This window comes from Anguilla rostrata, chromosome 18, assembly GCF_018555375.3.
Source record: "Anguilla rostrata isolate EN2019 chromosome 18, ASM1855537v3, whole genome shotgun sequence".
NCBI lineage: Eukaryota > Metazoa > Chordata > Actinopteri > Anguilliformes > Anguillidae > Anguilla > Anguilla rostrata.
Genome location: NC_057950.1, coordinates 19,769,311 through 19,793,196, shown reverse-complemented (window position 1 = coordinate 19,793,196; position 23,886 = coordinate 19,769,311). Strand labels below are relative to the sequence as shown.

The following is a 23,886-nucleotide window of genomic DNA, read 5'->3' as shown; positions in this document are numbered from 1 at the left end:
CAAAAATAAAAGCATATGACAGTGGCGAGGAATCAGTGTTACGTATGAGTTGCTGTGAAATCCATCTGCCTTCACGTAAGCATTTTCATAGCCTACTTGTAACCGCGGTCGACTATTATAAATACTGGCTGTCATTGCAAACCATATTTTAATATTACCACATATTGGGCTCTCGGTGTTGCTTATGTTGAAAACACATTGGGGAAGCATTGTTTTCATCTCCACATTTGTTGCTTTATGCCTACGACTCATTTCAGACGTATGAATGCGTTTTTCAATAATTACCAAAACACTCATTTAATGGTTTCTTTGAAATCCAGGGCGTTTTTTCAAAGTATTCCATTATTTAATTAAGCAGAGTTTTATGGAATAAAAATTAATTCGTTTTGGTTAATGTTGTCTCCAAAACAGAAAACGTTGATGGAACACAACGCATCATTAAATAACTTTACGAGAAAGCAGTAAAGTAATTTTGTGAATTTCGTGAGATGCAGGCTACACCCTGCATGTCCACACATGCGACGGAATAAATGACTTATCCGGCGTAAGTAAATTTCGGATATAGTGTAATACAGTAATTACGCATGGACAGTACACGGAGCGCGAACTTAACCTTATGTATTTCTGCTTTAGACTTAAAGCACGGGAGTTTTTTAAGTCTATAGCAGATCCCATCGATCCTCTGTCGCCCCCTACTGAAATAAAAAGAGTACAATTAAAAAGCCATTACAATACATTCTCACCATATTGAGAATGTAATTTACTCGCAAAAATAGATCCCATATGAGATTGCACAAATAGGGCTATATTGCAGACAAAGTTGTGAGATTCAAGGATAACATAACTTTAAATTTCCATATGTCAAAAAAAATAAATAAAAACATTATAATATCTGTGGTGCTCCAAATTTAGATCTATTTTTTCAGCCACCCATCCAGGATGATATAGTGCCAGAATTTTCACCTGCATTTAAATAAAACAATGTTGAATATAAACTTGAATACAAGGATTGTTCATCTGAATAGCAACCCTGGGTTAAATCTAAATTTAAATTCTGAATATGAAAAAAGTTTACATTTGACAATTTGAATCTGTGTTTACAAACTGAATTCAGAGTTCACAGCTTGTAGGCTACTTGTGATTTTTTGACCAGATGTACTCTGTAAGAGTTGTTTTAACATTGAAAATTTTACAGTGGGGACAGTCTATGTGGTTTTAAAAATTCACAATTACAAGCAGTGACATATGAATTCAGTTTGTAAACAGATTCAATTGTTCATTCATCAATACATATTGGGGAATGCACTTTCAAAGTGATAGTTCAAAGTTAAATGTTAAAACATTGACAAATAGTTCAGAAATGTGATTAAATAGTTACTGTTCATTATCTTTCAAGGCTTGTAATTAAGGTAAAGTCGCCTGGCAATAGCTTTTCTGAACTTTGTAATAGAGCTGTGTCTGTGACTGTGTGTGTAGCACTTTGTCACCAATGCGCAAACTTATCAACTTTCAAAGGTAGCTCCTCCCGTTGTTTTCTTCCAGGGACACACACGTCACGTGCACCGGAGCCGCCAATCCGCGGGTAATACTTTCTACTTCTCTCGGGTCAGACGGGTCGGAGGAGTCCGGGAGCCATGGCGGCGCCGTATGGATTGTTTTGAGCAGAGTTGTACGGGGCTTTTTGGATCTTCCACTGGATCCTGAAACATATGGAGCGTAAAGATGATCTCGGATCGAAAAAGATACATTCAGACCGAAAGTGTTTTGGAAAAATTCTAGTTAAGAGATTTATCGGAACCTTGTGCCACAAGTGTGGAAGTGTCAGTGTGCATGCAGTGGAAACGGAGGGGGTGAGGGTTTAGAAATCGTTAAAAGTGTGTAAATGAGTGGCAAGTGTTTTTTTAAACAAATAAATATATACATTCGGAAGAGTGGAGTCGGGGATATAGTGCATTCCACTACTTACAGGGTGTTTGAGTAGTTTCTTTTTTCATTTTGGGTGTACGTAACCTAGTCGTAATTTTCAGGTGTCTAGTTACACTTTTATCAGCAACTGTATAGCTCATTCAGTGGCTCACACTGTGCTCGAAGATATGTTCACGTTACTTGGATATTTTATTAGTTCCGAGACGTGAGAGGCGTTGTGCAAGGATTACATTTATGATGTTACTTCGTTTCACGTTGATTTACGTTTTAAAAAGTTACTTTTAAACTTGGTGGCAGAAATTAGGAATCGCGAAGAAACGCTGCCTAACCCCAAACTGGCTACGTGGTTAGAAAGTAACGCGTAGCCGCGAGAACAGGACTTTGGAATGCTTCGAAATTTAATCAGAGCATCGACCTGTTGCCAAATCGGAGCTGCGTTGAAGATATAGTCTCTCAGAACGGTTCGTACAGATCATCCTGGAATAGGTTGATAGCTGCCTAACCTTTTTATATCCTGTGATCGTATACTTGCAAGCGTGATCACAACTTTTTTGGACATTTTCACGCCAGTTTTTGCACCCACTACTCAGCACCTTATGGTGCGGCTGCAGGGACCGAGACATGGATATTTCACAGGCCGGTTTCCCAAACGGTGAAGGGCAGCCGAGCAGTAGCGGTGACCATGCCTGGACAGAGTCCCCCACCGCCCGGGCCTGGGCTCACTCCGCTCCCTTGTGCTCCCGTGCGTTATGGACCGCAGTCTATGACTATGAAGCGAGCGGGGAAGACGAGCTTAGCCTGCGGCGTGGGGACGTGGTGGAAGTGTTGTCTAAAGATGCTGCCATCTCGGGGGACGAAGGATGGTGGACGGGGAAAATTAACCACCGCGTTGGCATTTTCCCTTCCAATTACGTTACCTACCAGCCAGCCATTTACCATAGACTTCCCGCCGGCGGCGCGGCAGGGGTGCAAGAGAGTGGACCAAGTTCTCCCGTTCAAATAATCTTCAACGAACTGGTGTTGGAGGAGATTATCGGTGTAGGTGGTTTTGGAAAAGTTTACAGAGGGACTTGGAAGGACCAAGAAGTAGCAGTGAAGGCAGCTCGGCAGGATCCGGACGAAGATATCACGGCCACCGCAAACAGCGTTAAACAAGAGGCTAAACTTTTCTCCATGCTACAACACCCAAATATAATAAAACTTGAAGGGGTCTGCCTAGAGGAGCCTAACCTGTGCTTGGTTATGGAATATGCCAGAGGAGGGACGTTGAATCGGGCTTTGACGGGTAGGAGGATACCTCCACACATTCTTGTGAACTGGGCTGTCCAGATCGCGAAGGGTATGCATTACCTCCACGAAGAAGCGGTTGTTCCAATTATTCATCGAGACTTGAAATCCAGCAACAGTAAGAAAACATTTAAAAAAACATTTATTTAATACCCAAAACATTCACTGTGTTGTGTATGCAATTAAACATCCCGGTTGATTTAAAGTGTTAATTTCATACGTGTAATACACAGGCTATATTGACTTAAGACTTATGAATGTAGCCTACAAAATTGCACAGCAATTCCATTCACTAGGTATTTCATGTCGCGTGGCAATATGTCTGAAAATTTTCTGAGCTGTTATTTAATGCAAGTAAACACAAATTACGTTGAAATATTTACAAACTATTCACATTTCATTTGGGAAATGCGAGCAAGGTGTAAACATGTTAGGAGAATCATTGCACGTGTCACAGATACATGCGCACTAGGTTATACCATGCTGGACAGTTGTGCCTCTTATAAATTCTCACAACCGTATCTGGGCTAAAGTTTGATGTGAAATCCACGTTTTGAGTTCATATACATATTAAAAACAGGTGGCAGATGGCGAGCTGAAAATAAGGGGGGAGAAGTGTGAACTTAATCGCATTATTGCCCTTGGTGATCCGTTTTTTATTTTCCTTGATTAACAATAAAGTAGATAAGTAGCTGGATAATCAGTAGTACCAAATGGTATTTATAATTCTCATTAATTAGGCTATTTATGTCAGCATACCATTTTTACATTGCAAAATTGTGCTAATTGGCCAATATCCATCTTAGTATTTATAACTGTGAATATATGTAGGCCTGCTCTCTTCACTCTTGTCCACATTCATGGATATATTGATTGAAAAGATTCCGATTCTGTAAGTAGTCAAATGGCACAGAATTCCAAGAGTTTGCAAATTATCTGGACAGTTAGCTTGCTTGTTAAACAAACTAAATGAAAGCAGTTTGCGACCGATGAGTAGTTTCTGAAAGGTCTCCTGGTGGTCTGAACGTTCCTGAACACAGCACAATAACTCCTGCTCTCCCTCTTCCTCTTTCTCTCTCTCTCTCTCATATATTCAGTAGAGTAACTTTGCCCCAATGTCAAAGGTCAACCATTGCCTTGTCCTTCCAGCATTATCAGTTTCACGTTCATCTCAGAATTTATATGCTTTGTCATTGTCCTTTTTTTCTTTTTGGTTGGTTACCCCTTCAATGTTTTCTCCACATGATGTTAAACACTGCTGGCTACACGAGGTCACACTGAAACCTCAAGTAGGAAATAAGTTTGGAGAGTTTAGCCATGGGGCGGAGGGGGCTGTCATCATTCAGAACTAAACTCATACTGATGTGCTAACCAAAAGCGTGCGCTAAGCGAAACTCTATTTAAATGCTGAAGGAACATCCTGCAAAATGGCAGGAAACCAGGACGAATATGCTGCAGCATGGTGTTGGTGTTGGAGTTGGGCCAGCAGGTGTTAACTCATGGGCCAGCAGTCCTATTGCCTTCTCATGTCAAACATGAGCACTTGGATAGGAGGCCTCCTAAGAATGAAGTGTGGGACTATACTCGATAAGGAGGTGAACTGGGCCAAGATCGAACCACAGCCAAACACAGGGCTGCATACAACCGTATATATAACGTGTGTATACTCACTGCGGATTCAAACCGTTCCTTTAATGAGACACTATGCCAGTGGGGGTTGCAGGTTCAAATTCGATGGCTGTGATAGCCACGGGAAACAAGGAAGTGACAATTTTTGGCGCACCAAATGCAGAAAACAACTGCTTGCAGTAAAGGAGCAGAAATTTCAACAGATGAACATTGATTATTTCAAAGTCGCTTTAGTGAATCAGTTCTCTGACACAAACTAAAGGTCCCAAGTCATTGGATTTTTAGTTAAACATTTTTTTGTAAGTGTGTTTATACTACTCTATGAATTTGTTGCACTTAAGAATGATTTAATAATGATTTAATAATGCTCGATGTTAAAGAAAAAGTATTATTGATTCTGAGATCTAAGTGTTTATAGGCAGTCAGGCAGTGTGTGTCAGGAGTAAAGGTGTAAATTTGATGACTGTGCCAGAGCTGAAATGAGCCTGGATAGGTTAACGAGGTGAAAACCTGTTCTTTCAGATGAGGTACTTCTGCCCAGCCAGATGTCAGCCATACTTAAAACGACATGTTTTTCTTTTGTCAAATAAGTCAAATACCACAGTTTCAGCTTAGGAAAGGCTTTCTTTTACCTTGACATGACCTTGTTCCCATTGTATAATCAGGTTAGTTTTTAACTTACCTATGTAAAAATGTGTTTGAAGAAAGCCTACACCCTATTTAAACGAGCAGTGTGTGAGAAGGAGGAAAAAACCACTGCTGTCCACGCACTGACATGGGAAATCTGGTGCCCTGAACCACAGAGTTGAAGTCACCTACTATACAAGCAAACTGCTAGCCGCGTAGTCCACAGTGAGAAAACGTACCACATTGCCATTCTGTTATGCTCCTTGCACACAAAGTTGACAACCCCCAAAAGCATGGTCGCTGGGACCTGTCTGGTGAGTTTAACAGGGAGGCTGGACTGTGTGGACTGACCAGTCAACCAAAATAGGGTATGAACCCAGAAGTTTCATGAGCAATTCCACCTTTTTTAGCTCCCTATGAAGCAATGCATATATTATCTTTGTTATGGTCAAATGTAAAAGATGAGCATTAAACTGGAACAAGTCACACCGATTGGGGGGAGGGGAAAGATTTTTGATCAATTGAAAATCTGTGAGTTGGGGGCAAGAGTCTGAAGTGGTGGCATAATGAAAGCAGCAGGATGTTCTCTTGCGCAATGAAACACTCATCTTAAGGAGTAATTGCACTCAGTTTCAGCCTGACTCCGCCTACTACACAATTCTGAAAAATGCATCCTGGGGTGGGTGGAGTAGGTGTTTCCTTCTCATTTTCATAAGTATTCCACATGCAAATTATTTGTACAGTGTAGGCTCATGAAACACGGATCAAACTGTCAAAACAAGGCATTGCAGATCAAATATGAACCAAGATTCAGCAATTACATGGCCTATTTCTCATCTAAAATGTTTTCAGAAACATATTTTAAATGGACCGTTTTGGTGGAATATGTGAGAGTTTATGAAGAGGCTGCCATGTTTTCTCCGGTTTGAAACCAATCTTGCCAATCAGGTGCCGACAGTCTTCCATCGTATTGAAAAGTAAAAGGACAAATTGTGGGTGGCAACAATTTTTTGACTGGATATCTTGATTGACATCTACATGTCAGTATTACGTGTAGTAGTATCTCCGAAGAGGTACTTAGATATCACGATTGGGGTGGGGCCAGAGTGGAACGCAGAAAGCATTCTTCAAACAGGACCGCACCAGGACTTTTTTTTTAACCAGTTTTTTCAGATAAAAAGATATTATTTCAGAAATGTTGAAATAATAGCCTGGGTTAAAATATTTCATTATAAAGTTGGCTTACAAACATGTTTACTGCTAAAAGTAAAAATAAAAAGTAATCTAGGGTGTAATTGCCCTTTAATGGATTTTTCATGGCTGGTGCTGAGTCTTATGACCCCGTCCCTAGCTTACTCTGCGATTATGGTTCACCTGCTCTGTCCTTTATAGCACGGTCCCTGGTCAGTTTTCAGTTCCTCTGTAATAAACACCAATAAGCTGCATTCTTTAGGACATTAACCAGCAGTTTGGAATGTCTTTCAAAGAGGTAGCATTTTCTGCTAGCAGTTCTCAGCTATAGACAGGCTGTAATCATGTTCCATCATATTATTCTGTATTTTTTGGAGACCATAAAAGTTCATATTCTAATGAAACCCAGCTTGCAACTGGTTGACTATTGGTCATTCATTTCCATGGCTACAAAATGATGGCCTGATTAACCAGGAAGTCTCACTGAGATGAAAATGTGTTTTGAGATTTGGCCTAGATTTTGACTTCACATTCAAAGTTACAAATATTTCAGAGTTCAAAATGACCCCAAAAGCAAAGGGTTTATATCTCTGAGGTTCTGTTGGATATTAGTTCTACACTGGGTAAAGTAAACAATACATATATATATATATATGCAGACCAAAAAGAAAGGTGAAAAAGACTTGATTTGACAATAAGGAAAGTGGACCATCAGAGCTTCCTGAACAACGTGCTGGATCCCCTGTGTGTTTAACTCTCCCAGAGTGCATTTCACCTTACTGCAATAGCAACCATAAAATTATCAAAAGGCATTCTGAACAGCACTTCATCACCCACCAAACGTTTTGCGTATGTTTTTTTATTATTTTTTTTAATGCTCACTTCCTGTGGTCAGATGTTAACTTACAGAAAATTAGAAAAAATGTAAGGGCCTAAGTTATATTACTTTTTGTGCTTCAAAAGGTTTTTATGACTACAAGACTTGAAAGTGTAGACTAAGGTTTGATGTGGTACTTTTGTTAAAAAATACTCACCCTTCTTTTGCATGGCATAGGATTTCTGCAGGATGGTGTCTTTAATGTTCCATGATATGGACTTTTCTCCCTTGTTGATCTCAGTGGAGATCAGTGCAGTTGTGCTAGCTGAAATCCGGCTGGTGTGAGCTCACTTCCACAGAGGAATGGGAAGACTGTGACGTATCCTGGGAGCTCAAAGAAAGTGGAGCAGCTTAGAAACTGAAAGCAAAAACATTAATTGGCTACTGCAGTCTTGAGAACTATGGAATTAGACTGAGAGAAAATGGCCTTTGTATAAAGGAGAGTAGAGGTTGATCTGATTTTTGGTTTTTCATCTAATTGTCTCATTGGACTTTGGACTAAATTGAAGTATTTTGAAGGTAAAGCCCCCAGTTGAAGTGTTTATTTGATGTTTGCTAAGCACACCAAGTCTGGTGGCAGTGTAGCATAATGGTTAGGGAACAGGGAATGCTACTAAAAGGCTGTGGGTTTGATTCCCTGGTGGGGTGCTGTCTTTGTACCCCTGAGTAGAGGCACTTACCCTGAACTGCTTGAGTAACTAATGGATTGTATGTGAAAGAATATAAGCTGTGTAAGTCACTCTGGATGAAAGCATCTGCTAAATGCTTAAAATATAATATAGAATGGACTATCTTTGTTTTTTAACAGGTACCTCTGAATTCATAACTTTTTTGCATGTGAAAATGTGGGCTTTGCAGATATAGCTCTGGCCCGATGTTGAATCTGTGTCTGTGCATTTCTGCGGGTGGTGTGAGTAGGGGGATGTGCAAGATGCTCAAGAGCGGAGGACCTGCACAGGGCGTTCAGGAGGACTCTGTGTGTGGGGCATTCAGGAGGACTCTGTGTGTGGGGCATTCAGGAGGACTCTGTGTGTGGGGCATTCAGGAGGAATCTGTGTCTGGGGCATTCAGGAGGACTCTGTGTCTGGGGCATTCAGCAGGACTCTGTGTGTGGGGCATTCAGGAGGACTCTGTGTGGGGCATTCAGGAGGACTCTGTGTGTGGGGCATTCAGGAGGACTCTGTGTAGTGCAGTGCAGCTGAGCATTCAGGAGGACTCTGTGTGTGGGGCATTCAGGAGAACCATACGTGCGGGGCATTCAGGAGGACCCTGTGTGTGGGGCATCCAGGAGGATGTGAAATGGGGCCAGTTTGCTCAGCTGCACTGCTCAGTCAAGATGTGATGTTATCCCGGTGTCACTGAAATTGCCAAACGTGAAGCACATCAGCCAGCAACACCTGACAAAACATAGGATAACTTTTTATGGGTTCTTAAATTAATATGATTAAATTGAATGGAAAGCAGTTTTACATCTTAATTTTTTACAGCTTTCTATTCAGTTGGAATTGAATGTGTGCTAAGTGTTAAATGCACAGTCTTTACATAAGATAAAGAGTGAATGCCGTGTGTCTCATGTTTGTGAAATCAGAAATTTGCTGTGATTGAGCTGATGTACCCGTGAGAGAATTCCGTTTAGATTATGGTATTATTTTGAAACTTGGGAGGGGCCAGATATCAGGATGTTGACCACACAGCATCTGAACAAATCCTTTGCACTTATTGGTACAAAAATGCTTGGTGTTGGGGGGGTGGGGGGTGGGGGTGGTTGTGGAAGAGCTATGAGCCAAGGACCAAATTATAGTGGCAGTCAGATTGGAGATATAACACATGGACAATGATAACACTGACATTGGACAGTAATTTTTTTTCAGGCATGAAGGAAAATCCAATTTTTCAGGCAACCTGAACATTGTTTGTTTAAATACTGTTGCAGCCAGTTTCAAATGGCCGTCTTTCCTACAGCTGTCTTTCTGTAGGGAAGGGGTGGTGGGGCATTTAAAGGCATTACTGGGACCTTCCTGGCAGTGGATTAGATAAAGTACAGCATTCTATATCAGTGTGCAGCTTGGGAAAAAAAATTGATGTACCCTGTACCCTTTTTTTCTTTTTACTGTCAAATTGACAAGTGCAACTGTGGTTGAGTTGCAGACCCTCTAGGTATGTAAAACACATGACTATTTCTCTTATTTTTCTCTATTTTACAGGTCATTGTAAACTTCACAAACTGAAACTTTTGGTTCTTTTCAATAATCTAGTTTGCACTTCAGTCTGTGCTGGAAAATATGACCTGTGAGACGTATTCAGTCTCTGTGTCTCAAACCATTACCAACGAGCTGGATTCTTAATTTTGGTACGACGCTGTTGAAATGTCACCTTGCTCTGCGCCCTTTAAAACTCTCACAATACACTTCATTTCCTCTCTGGTCTGAGCAGATCAGCTTGTAGCCAATCAGTGAGCGGCAGCACCCTCCCCCACAGACCCCGGAGAACCACTCCATCGTTAAAGGAACGGTTAATCTGTTTGTTTTCACATACATTTGTGACAAACAACCACCACAGCTTGTAGAAGTTAATTGGAAGGGTAATGTGTGTTTGTGGAGGTACATATTGTGTGCTCTGAACCAGACCTTGCTAAAGTTTTTCACCAAAATCTTGGTTCATTGGGACACATTGCAATTTGGCCAACTTGCAGAACAACAGCGTGTTCTACGAAGGGCTTATCTGGTAAATCCACTCTAATGGTAGAGCAAGTAAATAGCAGCAAGTGCTTTTGTTTGTCATAATTACCAGGTTGGGAGAAGAATGTTCAATTATCAACCCTCAGATTGCATTTTAAGTTCTTCCTCTGCACATTGGCCGACTTGATAAAACGTTACCTTAAAGAAATATCAAGAAGTCACCAAAATTGTTTCTTTGTATGTCTTAATCTTTTAATACCTTACTGAAGGAATGTTGCTAATGAGAGGGCAAAAGATTAGCACAAGTCTCCACAAAAGAGTGGTCAAGCACTAGTTGCTAGGTGACCACTAACAGAAGAATGCCGAGGCTCCTGACTCTGAAAGCCGTATTTTCATTATATTTGATCTGCTCGGTGCCTGCTGTTCCTCCTGACTGGGCGCAGGGGAACGTAATCGTACTGTAGGTAGCAGCCCTTCGTCGGTAGTCCCACTGAAACTTGTCCCGCTGCCAGTTCTCATAACACACTTTAATTCCGTAGTTTCGGGCACACAGATTCCTGGGTGAAAGAATGTCAGATATGCATTCGCTGCGGTGTGCACTTGCCTGAAACGCGGACAGGGAACAACAATAGATTCCTTTTAAAACAAGCTGCACTGTCATGCATGTGTAGACCATGACCAACGTAGCATCTTCTTCAAAAGATATCCTGTAACCCACTGGCGTGAATACTGTTGAAGAAAGTTGAGTGTGCTTCTGGGCTGCATGGCTACTTTAGCCTTTTAGTGACCAAGGACCCACATAAGCAGACATTTTATTGCAGCTGTAAGACCAGAGAGTTGTATATGAACTTTCTGCTGCACTGTAGGCGTAATCTTAGCATTAAGTACATCCAAAGAAACTGTGCAACTGTGGAATAACATACAGACTTTGAGAAAGATCAGAAAAGGGATTTCATTAAGTAAGCTATTGCTTATATTTGGTGCACTTACAAAGGCCACCTAGGCATGTATGACATTTAGTAACATTTTTTACTAAAAATGTAAAAGTAATTTCATTTATCTTTGAATTTTCTTAATGTTACGGCAGTGGCAGATCAGAGAAATTGTAAATGGACCCACATAGAGCTTGGTGAATATATTACTGATTATTTTGAGGATGGATTATGTTTGTAGCTGCAAAAGCCAAATGGACAGAGCAACCACACCAAACATTTCAGGAATGGCCTATTACCATATCAGGGATGTTTTGCTTTGAGAGACCAACTTACTTCCTTCTCAGTATAACAGAATAATTTGAGTGCAGTTAGGGACTTTTTCTTGCCTCATCTTCAAAACATTTAGATTAATGAATTCACCAGCATAAAATAGGTGTTCCGCACATATATGATGGAATTTGCTGTTGTTACTGAATACATACTATTAAATACATGTATGGGTACGTTACATTACAGCTCTTATCCAGAGTGACTTCACCTAATTTACATGAGAAACTGTGCCAGACCTGGCAAACAACATTCCCAGACTAGTGGTTAATATATGTAACATTAAAATGCGAATGCTAATGGAAGATATGTTCATCGAGAAACAAATACAATTCCTGAATACTTACAAATTACATTTAGAACAAGCCCTGAGAAGAAAATTGTAAAACCATAAAAGCACCTTAACTTGAACTAGTAAAAAAAGGGTAGGACTCCTACCGTAGGAGTATTATGTAGGTGTGTGTATATTATGTAGGTATCCCTATACCTGTACATATGTTTGTTCATTTTCTTTCAGTTCCCTGATGTAGTGTTAACATACTGCAGACAACTTGGTATGAAATGTAAAAGGGTAATTTCATAAAACTCACTATTCAATGTAAGTGGGACATTTAATTTCCTACCCCTCTTAGAATTCCAGAAAGGTTCAGGTGTGCAGATAAAAATAAATAAATATATATATATTTTTTTTTTACTATTTTTGAAATACAGGAAAAACTTAAACCTCATTTATAGAGAATTTGAAGTTATGAGGTTTCCCCACCCATATTTATGCTCTATAGGGGATGCAGTTTCTGAAATTCAGCAGTTTTTATTCGAGTCTGAGGTGCAAGTAAAACATCTTTTCTTTAATGTCTCCATATATTATTTTTAATATCACAAGAAAGCTGAGATTCCTGTATTTAAGCCATATATGAACCCCCAAAAAAATGTCTGTGGTCAAAACGACACAAAATGGTGGAGCAGGTCATGCCATACTTAATCCAAACTGTTAGCTGGATTGCATTTTTAATCAGGGGGATGACCGCACACTAGTTTTGTGGGGATATGGAATAAAATCTCTTTTTTTTTTACTGAATGAGGAGGTTCAATATGACTCAATATTTTCTTAAAAATTATTGCGGACTGGGTAGTTGGGGAGAGGGTAAATTAACCTTGGCCCAATGTTTTTCTACCCAATGATTTGTCAGCTACCCATGTGCAGCTCTGAATAAGAGAACAAAAGAGCCTCTCTGTAGTTTTACGGCCAAGGCCACCACTAAAAAAAAGTCCATTCTTACAGTGAATGCTGGATATTTTGTAATATTTATGATGCACGCCTTTCATTTCTTCCATTACGATCCTCCCACTGGCGGTAACTACTTCAGTCGCTGTGAGATGGCAGTGAAGTCAAGGTCTTTGCCAGGTTATCTTTTGTGTGTTTAGAAGTAGATGATTATTAAATGTCAACATTCAGGGGCATGGGAAAGTCAAAAAGCACTCTTGTTCATGGAAATCTGCTTGTGTTATTTAATTTGGCGGTCTTTGGCAGATTATTGAGTGTCTGTCATCGCCAATGGTACCATTGTAGTGCCTAAGAACCTGTATAAAATATGTGTTAACTAAAATGACTACTTCTACCGACTCAGTTTCCCAGATATGTGTTTGAAAATATATGAAGCAAATCGATACAGGTGCAATTCAGCTCATTCGTTTTAATTATGGGGCTTGCCCAAGAAATTCATGTGTGAACTGAGGGATCCTTGAATATGGGGTATCAGATTTAGGTATGTTTGTGTAATATTTTTAAGTGGAGGAAAGGAAACACAAAGCATGTGCACGTTGAATAAATGACTAAATATCTAGATGTTGTATTTCTTGTATAATAATATCAATTTTTTCCCTCACAAACCGTATTGAATCCCCCCTATATTGTGCATGGTTTGTGAGGTCTGGAAATGTAGCTTGTCACTGTTGAGTTCATGCCCTGTCTCCATGGTCTGCACCAATCAAACTCTGATTTCTCTCTTTGTGTTGCAGTATTATTACTTGAAAAAATCGAGAACGATGACATAGGTAAGAAGACGCTGAAAATCACGGACTTCGGGCTGGCCAGAGAGTGGCACAAGACCACTAAAATGAGCGCAGCGGGCACCTACTCTTGGATGGCTCCTGAGGTCATCAAGTCCTCTCTATTCTCCAAAGGCAGCGATGTATGGAGGTAAACATGAGTTGTGAAAGTGTGTGTGTGTGTGTTTGAAAGTGTATGGTGACTGAAAGTTTCTGTGTGGTAGTATGTCTGATTGAAAGATGTGTTTTGGCGTGTGTGTGATTATTTTGGTGTGTGTGATTGAAAGTGTATGTTTTGACGTGATCGATGGTGTGCGTGTGTGTTTGAAAGTTTGTGTGATTGAAAATGTGTGTTTTGACATGTGATCGATGGTGTGTGTGTGTGTGTGTGTGTGTGTGTGTTTGAAAGTTTGTGTGATCGAAAGTGTGTGTTTAGGCATGTGATCGATGGTGTGTGTGTTTGAAGGTTTGTGTGATTGAAAGTGTGTTTAGACATGTGACCGATGGTGTGTGTGTTTGAAGGTTTGTGTGATTGAAAGTGTGTGTTTCTCTCAGCTACGGGGTGCTGCTCTGGGAGCTGCTGACGGGGGAGGTTCCATACAGAGGGATTGACGGCCTGGCGGTGGCGTACGGCGTGGCAGTCAACAAGTTAACCCTTCCCATCCCTTCTACCTGTCCTGAACCCTTCGCCAAGCTTATGGAAGGTACACCAACCTCCTGCTCTCATCAGTCAATGGAACAGTACAACCAAAGCACATATTCAGTCAATAAACATCTCTCTTACACAAAGCACAGATCCAGCCAACCAGCACTTCTCTTACACAAAGCACATATCCAGTCAATAAAGATCTCTCTTACACAAAGCACATATCCAGCCAACCAGCACTTCTCTTACCCAAAGCACCGATCTAGCCAACCAGTCAACCTCTCTCCTATCCAGCCAAACTACTTCTCTGTAATGAAATTCATTATTTTTTTCTTAGAGCATAACAGACTTAATTTATTAAAAATCTTATGAGTTAAAATCCCTTTTTGGAAGTAGGCATGGACCAGTATGACATTTTGATGATATGATGCCCTTAGCCAAAATTGCCATGGTACTGTGCATCTCTAAAATGGGTTATTGTAAATTTACCAGATTACAAAACATTACGCATTTTTCGCAAAAAGTGTATTCTGCTTCGTAAAGAGGAGAAATGATTCCCAATGCGTCCCCAGAATGTTGGGAACAGGACCCCCACATCCGGCCCCCCTTCGCTGCCATCCTGGAGCAGCTGACAGCCATTGAGGAGGCGGTGATGGCCACCATGCCCCGGGAGTCCTTCCACTCCATGCAGGAGGACTGGAGAGTGGAGATACAGGAGATGTTTGATGAGCTGCGGACCAAGGAGAAGGTGAGCTGCTCATCTCATCGCTTACTGGTGAATGTGATTATTAAAAACACCTCATCTCATCGCTTACTGGTGAATGCGCTGATTAAAAACATCTGATTTCATCTGGTGAATGTGATGATTAAAAAGACCTCAAAAAACCAAAGACACCTTCCAGAAACTGATAATGGAGGTTATCCCCCACCTCTTGTGCACCCCCAGGAGCTGCGCTCTCGGGAGGAGGAGCTGACGCGGGCGGCGCTGCAACAGAAATCGCAGGAGGAGCTGCTGAAGAGGAGGGAGCAGCAGCTGGCCGAGCGGGAGATCAACGTCCTGGAACGCGAGCTCAACATCCTCATCTTCCAGCTCAACAAGGACAAGCCCAACGTCAAGAAGAGGAAGGGCAAGTTCAAGCGCAGCCGGCTCAAGCTGAAAGACGGAAACCGCATCAGTCTGCCTTCAGGTGAGACAGTGGAAGCCTGCTGCGTAAACCACCCCTTCCAGTTACCCTAATTTTGGACGCTTGTGTGCTAACGGCTTTCTGCGCTACCCAAAACCTTGAGGACAGTTATAACTCAGCTTTGCCAGTAGTTGTTGTGGTATTGCTTCACACAGGAAGAGTACAAGACTGGTTTTGTTGGAAATGCTCAGTGGTTTTTAAGAACATGGCGGTCTTGTGCCCCCCTCAGATTTCCAGCACAAGATCACGGTTCAGGCCTCCCCCACCATGGACAAGAGGAGGAGCTTCAACAGCAGCAGCTCCAGCCCCCCTAGTAGTCCCACACTCATCCCCCGCCTCAGAGCTATACAGCGTAAGTGTTCCTGTCACAGAGCAGTAGATCCCCTGCCTCAGAGCTATACAGCGTAAGTGTTTCTATCACAGAGCAGTAGATCCCCTGCCTCAGAGCTATACAGCGTAAGTGTTTCTATCACAGAGCAGTAGATCCCCTGCCTCAGAGCTATACAGCGTAAGTGTTTCTATCACAGAGCAGTAGATCCCCTGCCTCAGAGCTATACAGCGTCAGTGTTTCTATCACAGAGCAGTAGATCCCCTGCCTCAGAGCTATAAAGTGTTTCTATTACTGAGTGGTAGATCTCCTTGCCACAGGATCAACTACCAAACAATATCCATTTAGCACAGGCAGTCTGTTACTAAACAGACTAGGGCACAAAACCAACATAGAATCACGGGTGAGCAGTTACAGAAATATTGCACAGATAATCGCCTGTGTTTTTTATGTTCTTTTTTTACTGTTCTGCGCAGCAATGAAAGAGCATCTGTGTCACTCTAATCCTCTATGCGGACATGTTATGAAGCTTCTCACATGTCTGAACCATGTGTTCATTAACTAATGTCATGTCATTGTAAGTGACTGTAGATAACTGGAGCATCTACTGGATGGGATGCATTACAGTCCCATACCTTTACCAGGTATTGACTAGAGAAGTTCCTCCAGCTTTTCTTCCTCTGACTCTCCTCATATCTCCAATTTGTACTTTTTTGTGTTGAGCCCACGGTCGCCTCCAGATAGGGCCCCACCCTGCCCCCTCTAACGGGCCTGTAATAATGTTCTTTCCCCTTAGTGAGCTCCTTCAGCGGCAGAAAGGGCAGTTTGTTTGTGTACCACCAGGATGTGGATATCACCAGCGAGTGCGTGCCTCCCACTGGCTTTAAGAAGAAAGGCAAGGAACTGAGGCATTGTGGGAAATCCCCATGCTCTTTACCGATTCTGTTCCCAACCAACAGGGTTCTAACCCAACACTGCCACAAATCTGCAGGGTCCTAACCCAACAGTGCCACCATTCAGCAGGGTCCTAACCCAGCACTGTCACCGTTCTGCAGGGTCCTAACCCAACAGTGCCACTATTCTGCAGGGTCCTAACCCAGCACTGTCACCGTTCTGCAGGGTCCTAACCCAACAGTGCCACCATTCTGCAGGGTCCTAACCCAGCACTGTCACCATTCTGCATTCTTAAAATCATTTACAGACCTGGGTAAAATACATGTTTGTTTTGGATTCAAATACTTTTCTACACTTTACTGATCTTGTCTGCAATTAAAAACTCTCAAAAAGTACAAACCCTGCCTTCTGGTCATATTGGCAGGCTCAATTACACCAGGCAAGATGAATAGAGCACAGAAAAGTATTTGAATCCAAAACAAATATGTATTTGACCCAGGTCTGATCATTTAATATCCATTAATCAGATGGTACTATTAATTTCTCTCTCCAAAACCTCTCTGGGTGTCTAAGGCTCCTTGGCTTTCTTCCTGCTAGGTGGTTGATACTTTGACTACTAGGAGTGACTACTATTTTCACATAATATGGAATGTGTGACATGAATTATATCTTAGCTCTGAAAAATAGTCACTCTACTGTGGTGTGTGTTCGAATAATAGCCATCCTCTTCCCAGAGAGAGAAGCTTTCAGCACTGACTGCTGGCTACATAAAGGGCCATTTGTTCCCTTCCTTACAGCCATTCTAGAGCAACCCAAGGTGTGTTTTAGGTAAACACTGATTAGTGTTACTCTTGAACTTTGAGATCTCTCCTTTCACGGAGATCTCAGTGTTTCTTTCCTGTCTTTGTTTGACTGAGAATGGGCAGGTTGGTTTCTGATTGGCTGATGGCGCACTAATACATTTAATCTTGGTTTGAAATCACGCGGCACGGACGGGGGCAGAGGGTTCGAGATCTCCGCCCCGCTCAGACGTTAACACCCTCTTCTCCCAACTCAGTGACCCTGGACGAGAGCAACAGAACCTGGGGACGGAGCACCATTTACAAGCCAGAGGAGTTTGAAGACGTCAGGAAAGGGTTTAAGAAGAAGGGGCGCACGTGGGGACCCAGCTCAGTTCAGACGAAGGACCGGCCTACCGGTGCTGAAAGGTGCTGAGGTCTTGTGTGTCTGTACTGTGCTAACAGCCTGTCTGTGCTGAAAGGTGCTGAGGTCTTGTGTGTCTGTACTGTGCTAACAGCCTGTCTGTGCTGAAAGGTGCTGAGGTCTTGTGTGTCTGTACTGTGCTAACAGCCTGTCTGTGCTGAAAGGTGCTGAGGTCTTGTGTGTCTGTACTGTGCTACAGCCTGTCTGTGCTATAAGTCTGAGGTCTTGTTGTCTGTACTTGTAACAGCTGTCTGTGCTATAAGGCTGAGTTCTTGTGTTCTGTACTGTGCTACAGCCTTCTGTGCTGAAGTTTGCTGAGGTTTTGGGTCGTACTGTGCTAACTCCGTTGTGCTAAAGTGCTGAGTCCTTTTTGTTTTGTACTTTCTAACAGCTGTCGGTGCGAAGTTCAGTTCTCTTGTGTTTCTGTACTGTGCATCGCTGTCTGTGCTGAAAGTGCTGAGGTCTTGTGGTCTGTATACTAAGTTGCACAGCCTTCTGTGCTAAAAGGTACTGAGTTCTTGTGTGTCTGTGCTGTGCTAACAGCCTGTCTGTGCTCAAAGGTGCTGAGGTCTTGTGTGTCTGTGCTGTGCTAACAGCCTGTCTGTGCTGAAAGGTGCTGAGGTCTTGGGTGTCTGTACTGTGCTAACAGCCTTTCTGTGCTATAAGGTGCTGAGGTCTTGAGTGTCTGTGCTGTGCCACAGCCTGTCTGTGCTGAAACGTGAGGTCTTGTGTGTTTGTAATTTTTAACGGAATTTTAAGGTGCTAAGCATGATTTGTGTAATTTATTTTATGTCACCCTCTGGTGGTAATTTGGAGTTTGATATTTTTGGAGCGCATGACAAGAAATGAGCTCTCAGTGAATGCAAGTGCCTTCCTATTTTTGTCTTCATGGAGGTTGGTGAGAATTCCATTCTCTCACTTAATGATTAGCTTTTCCTGGGTTCAGAGCATTCGTGTGGTTACTGTTATTAAATTTATTATGGGTTCAGTGGAGTAGTTATTACTATTAAAGGTTTTTCCTGGGTTTAGAGCATACAAGTGGTTATTGTGAGTAAATTTCTTTTGTCTGTCTGTCTGTCTGGCAGAGTGCGGCCTCTGTCTGATGGCAGCAACCCCTGGTCCACCAGCCTGATGAAGACGCAGAAGTCTGTGCCACTGGCAGCCTTATTCGTGGAACAGGGTGAGTGCAGGAGTGGTTTAATTAAACTATAATAATAATAATAAGAAGAAGAAGAAGAAGAAATAAAAGAAGAATAATATTAATTTAGATCTGTTTTACCTGATTTTTGTTCCAGGGGTGAATCCAGATGAACTGTCTGCTGCTGAAGGCCTGGACAGTGGCAAACCAAAGCAGCTCAAGTTCCCCAGTCAGGTGTACATCGATCTACCTCTGTGGAAGGATGAGTCGGGTGACGGCGGGCCAGCCACGGAGAGCCAGGAGGACCCCGCCACGTCCGCCAGCTCCACCAGCACCACGCCGCAGCTCACCCCCACCAACAGCCTGAAGAGGGCGCCGCGGCGGCGCACGGACTCGGCCCTGTACGGCTGCGCCGCCCTCCTGGCCTCCGTGGGGCTGGGGGCGGACCTGCGGGACGTCCTGAGGACGGCGGCGGCCGCGGCGGTGGTGGCGGAGGACGCAGAGCCCCGCGAGGAGAGGAAGAAGCGGGAGGGCCTGTTCCAGCGCGCCACCCGCTTCCGCCGGAGCTCCAGCCCCCCCGGGAGCCGCGCCCGGAAAGAAGAGGCCCAGCCCGGCCCCGCCCCCGGACACGCCCTGCTGTCCGGGACCTCCATCTCCACACGCTGCCTCCTGCTGCCCGACCCCGAGGGCCCAGAGTGCAGCTCCGTGAAGGAGGGGCCCCCTGCCACCGCACCCCCCGACAGCAGGCCGCACGCGGGCTGGCAGGCCCCCAAAGCCCCCGTCAAGCCTGAGCCCCTCCCCCCGCCCCCCGCCTCCGACCACAGCAGCAGCACCTGGCTCAGACGCAGGAAGCCCGGACCCCCCGCCGCACACATCAGTGAGTGAGACACACACCATCGTACACTATCCCACAATCCCACTGCTCTGTAACACAGATCCACTATCCCACAATCCCACTGCTCTGTAACACAGATCCACTATCCCACAATCCCACTGCTCTGTAACACAGATCCACTATCCCACAATCCCACTGCTCTGTAACACAGATCCACTATCCCACAATCCCACTGCTCTGTAACACAGATCCACTATCCCACAATCCCACTGCTCTGTAACACAGATCCACTACCCCACAATCCCACTGCTCTGTAACACAGATCAACTATCCCACAATCCCACTGCTCTGTAACACAGATCCACTATCCCACAATCCCACTGCTCTGTAACACAGATCCACTATCCCACAATCCCACTGCTCTGTGATACAGATCCACTTTCCCACAATCCTACTGCTCTGTGATACAGATCCACTATCCCACAATCCTACTGCCGTTTGATACAGATCCACTATCCCACAATCCTACTGCTCTGTGATACAGATCCACTATCCCACAATCCTACTGCTCTGTGATACAGATCCACTATCCCACAATGCCACACTGCTGCTCTGTAACACAGATCCACTATCCCACAATGCCACACTGCTGCTCTGTAACACAGATCCACTATCCCACAATGCCACACTGTTGTTCTGTGACACAGATCCACTATCCCTCAGTGCTGTTATTCTCTGCTTTTTGCACCTAGCTAATGGCACCAAACCCCACGGAGCCCCCTCAGCGTACCCCTCTGCCCCGGGCTCCGAGGCCACTGTCCCAGAGAGGAAGAGGTCCGAGGGAGACAGCGCCCCCGACAGGCCGCGCTCCGGGGACGGCACGTCCAGGCCACGGCCCCTGTCCCTCAGGGGGAAGCCCCACTCCTGGGGCCTCCTGAAGGGCCGAAACAAGAGCTACTCCCTGGGCCACTACTCCGGAGAGAAGAGCGCCAGGAGCCTGAGCATCCTCCTGTCGGCCGAGGCCAAAGATGGCTGCTCCCTGCTGGACGTGGACACCGAGGGGCAGAAGCGGGACTGCACCGTGCCCCTCTGCCGGATCCAGAGCTCCCCGGCCCGGCCCTCGCTCTACGAGCTGGAGAAAGAGTTCCTGTCCTAAAACATGGCCCTACGGGTGTGCCCTGGGACAGGGGCGGGGCAGGGGTGTGAGAACTTATACTGTGCTGGATACACGGCCTCGGGTTTGTTCATACCAACCAGGTACCCCCCCCCCCCTTTTTTTATTTATGTACATCTCTGCTAGTTTATTTAATGTGAGAGGACTTGTGAACACTGCCAATAGCTCGGAAATCAACACATCCTGAGTTAGTTTAGATTATTATACAGATATGCCCTGGTTTTGTTTTCTTTCAAATTCACGGTGGATTTTGGTTCCAAGTTATGCAATCACACACACTTCTCTGAAGGGCACTGAATGGAAATATTGATGTCCTGCATTTTTGTCTTTTTTTTTCCTACATTGAAATTGTGAAAGTGCTTAGGTACTATTGTGACCGTATCAGACGGCATTTGTGCAGTGTTAGCAGATACCACAGTGTTTGATAAATGCCAGGACAAGCTACAGCCGAGACGATATCGGATTTCTCAGACTGACTTCCTCCAGGAAGCTTCTCTGGAGCTCAAGTGACAGATTAATGTAGGGTAATTCACCGGGGACTGTAGAACTGGAACGGCCCTACCAGCTGCTATTTATGGTAGAGTGAGTTTGAATGTGTACGTTATGCTTAAAAACAGGTTGACCTGTAAATCCTACTGAACACACTGTACATTCTTCTGAAATAGAACTGACGGAAAGTTTATAAAAGGTTTAGGATTGTAGAACGCCCCCTGGGGGGCATCTGAGGAGTAACAGAGGCAGACAACTCGGAACATCACCTGTCTGTAAACGCTTAGAGGGTAAGTTTACCCAAAAGTCACATTTGCATGTTTTTCTTTAACCCATGATGTCTATCTGTGAACATATTTTTTCTGGATACTATATGAGAGACTTCCTGGTTTAGAGAACAGACACCATGACTGCAGGCCAGCAAAGATACAAGGATTTGTTTTGCGTTTACCTTCTCCTCACGTTCAGAGTCCGAGCGCGTTGCTGGGACTCTTGGCATTGGCTTGCAGGTATCCTGCACGTATTAAGCTATTTTTCTACAATTTTACACAGGACAGTGATCCCTTTTTCGTTTCCCCACTGCCTCAATTTCCCAGACTGCAATTATTGTACCTTGAATAATTCCTTTGTCTTCAACAAATTTTTGCTATGGCATTCGTACTATAAGGATGAAGGACAAAACCATTCATATGGGTAATATCCTCCTTTAATGGTTCTTATTGTGAGACCCACAGTACCCACTTTCAGTCTTAATGTAAAATACAACACTCCAGGACAAGTGTCCTCTAGCACCGAGTGCCTTGTTCACTTGTCATTTTAATCTTAAATGATATGCTGCAGCATCTCTGCTGAGATACACAAAGCTTTGTAAAGAATGTCTGTTTAGTGTTGGGTGGTGCTGAAAAATGTTGTTTGGTCGGTAACTGGGTAATTCTACAAACTGTGATGGCCAAACTTCAAGTGCGGGTGAAACCACTGTGTTCTGTCACTGAATTGATGGGAGCATTTGAGCGCAAACAGCAATAATAAAATATAAGAAGGAAAGAAAATATGAAGACTGAAACAGAGTCACTGCAGCCTGTACACCTCCCCCCACCCACCTCCACTCCTCTAATTTACACTTTAAATGACAATGAAATTGCATTGACTTGCCACATTTAATGACAATGAAACCCATATCCTTATGGATTCCTTCATACTCGTGGTGTTTTTTTAGCAATCCCATTTCTCAAATTTGTACTTCAACCAAATGTTTAGCACAAGCTAAACCATTCCAAACAAATGGAGTAAAGCATGATATATTAGTGAAAGCGTCAGGGAATCTCCTCCCTACACAGACAATATAAAGACTATGCAAAATGCTGTTTCTTGTCCTTAACCATCACTAGACTGTTTGGGTTTTGCACCAGTTTTGCTGCTGAATTACTAAAATTACACAACAATTCAGTTGAATTGGTCTGAAATATTCCCAAATAGGTATCTTGACAAAAAAAAGTCCATGCATATCCGACCGATTTTAATCCTACCATTTTTACCTTCTTTCCAACAAATATAAACTTGCATTGTGGCCAGTTCTGAAGGTATTTGTTTATGATTATCACTGAAGAGCTTTTATTAAAATACAATCTCAGGTAGATATCTTGGCGCGGAGCCCGTTTCTTGCTGAATAGTGAGACAGGTCATTTGCTTGAACATATCAATATGAGTAATGTACCTGTCCTTATTCTGTATTTGTTTGTCTTTTGTACAAAGCTTTCTCCAGCCTGAATGACCACTGTTCAAATCGTTAGAAGTACTGTAAATTTTTATGAGCACTTTCTGTAAAAAAAAAAAAGAACAAAAGATGAAATAATGAGACTGAAAACTCTCACCTGTAACTCTCCCTGGAGCCACAGTTCTAGTGGTCAGAGTCTGGTGCTGCAAACACACCTGCTATTAACAAAGGGCCTTCCTCCTGGTTAGCAAACCTGCCCTCACCGGTATTTGTATCTAATCCGTTTTCTGTTCTACAACTCTGACAGTAACAGTCTCAGCAGTTAACAGGAATTCAGAATGATGCGTTTTTATATTACAGGACCACATAATACAAAAACCCTCATCAATGGGCCATAGACCACATTGTCCCATTACAAACGGATATTTAACATAAAGAATAAAACTGTATTTAAAATAGGGGCTCTGTGTTCTTCTTACTTCCACATGTATTTTACATGTTCTCTGTGTGGACTTACAGAAGCTGAATTTTATATTACGCTTCTTAATTCTACCCGAGTGAAGGTACGCCAGTGTATTTGCATCTCGCAGATAATTCATGTTATGGTTTTTTTTGGGATTGTCAGGAGTATTCCGCTGTTATAATGTTCCCTGTGTTGAGAATGACCAGACTGGTGTATGGATTCATTGGCATTTTCCTGATGGAATATTTTGTGATTCTGCATGAATCATTAATGAGCACAAAGGGTTCCCTTC

General features: G+C 43.3%; 1 protein-coding gene across 2 annotated transcripts; it reads left to right on the top strand.

Moving 5' to 3' along the window:
- The first annotated feature begins 1,543 nt into the window (after positions 1 to 1,543).
- On the top strand, positions 1,544 to 23,269 carry map3k21 (mitogen-activated protein kinase kinase kinase 21). 2 transcript variants are annotated; one of them, XM_064318167.1, is made up of 11 exons: positions 1,544 to 3,331; positions 13,497 to 13,677; positions 14,082 to 14,230; positions 14,745 to 14,920; positions 15,119 to 15,359; positions 15,586 to 15,708; positions 16,481 to 16,579; positions 17,636 to 17,786; positions 18,867 to 18,961; positions 19,077 to 19,796; positions 20,507 to 23,269. In XM_064318167.1, the coding sequence occupies exons 1-11, from the start codon at positions 2,548 to 2,550 to the stop codon at positions 20,908 to 20,910; spliced, it is 3,123 nt and encodes a 1,040-aa protein (XP_064174237.1). In that variant the 5' UTR covers positions 1,544 to 2,547; the 3' UTR covers positions 20,911 to 23,269. The 2 variants fall into 2 exon arrangements, with proteins under 2 accessions (XP_064174237.1, XP_064174238.1); XM_064318168.1 differs by lacking the exon at positions 16,481 to 16,579.
- The last annotated feature ends 617 nt before the right edge of the window (positions 23,270 to 23,886 follow it).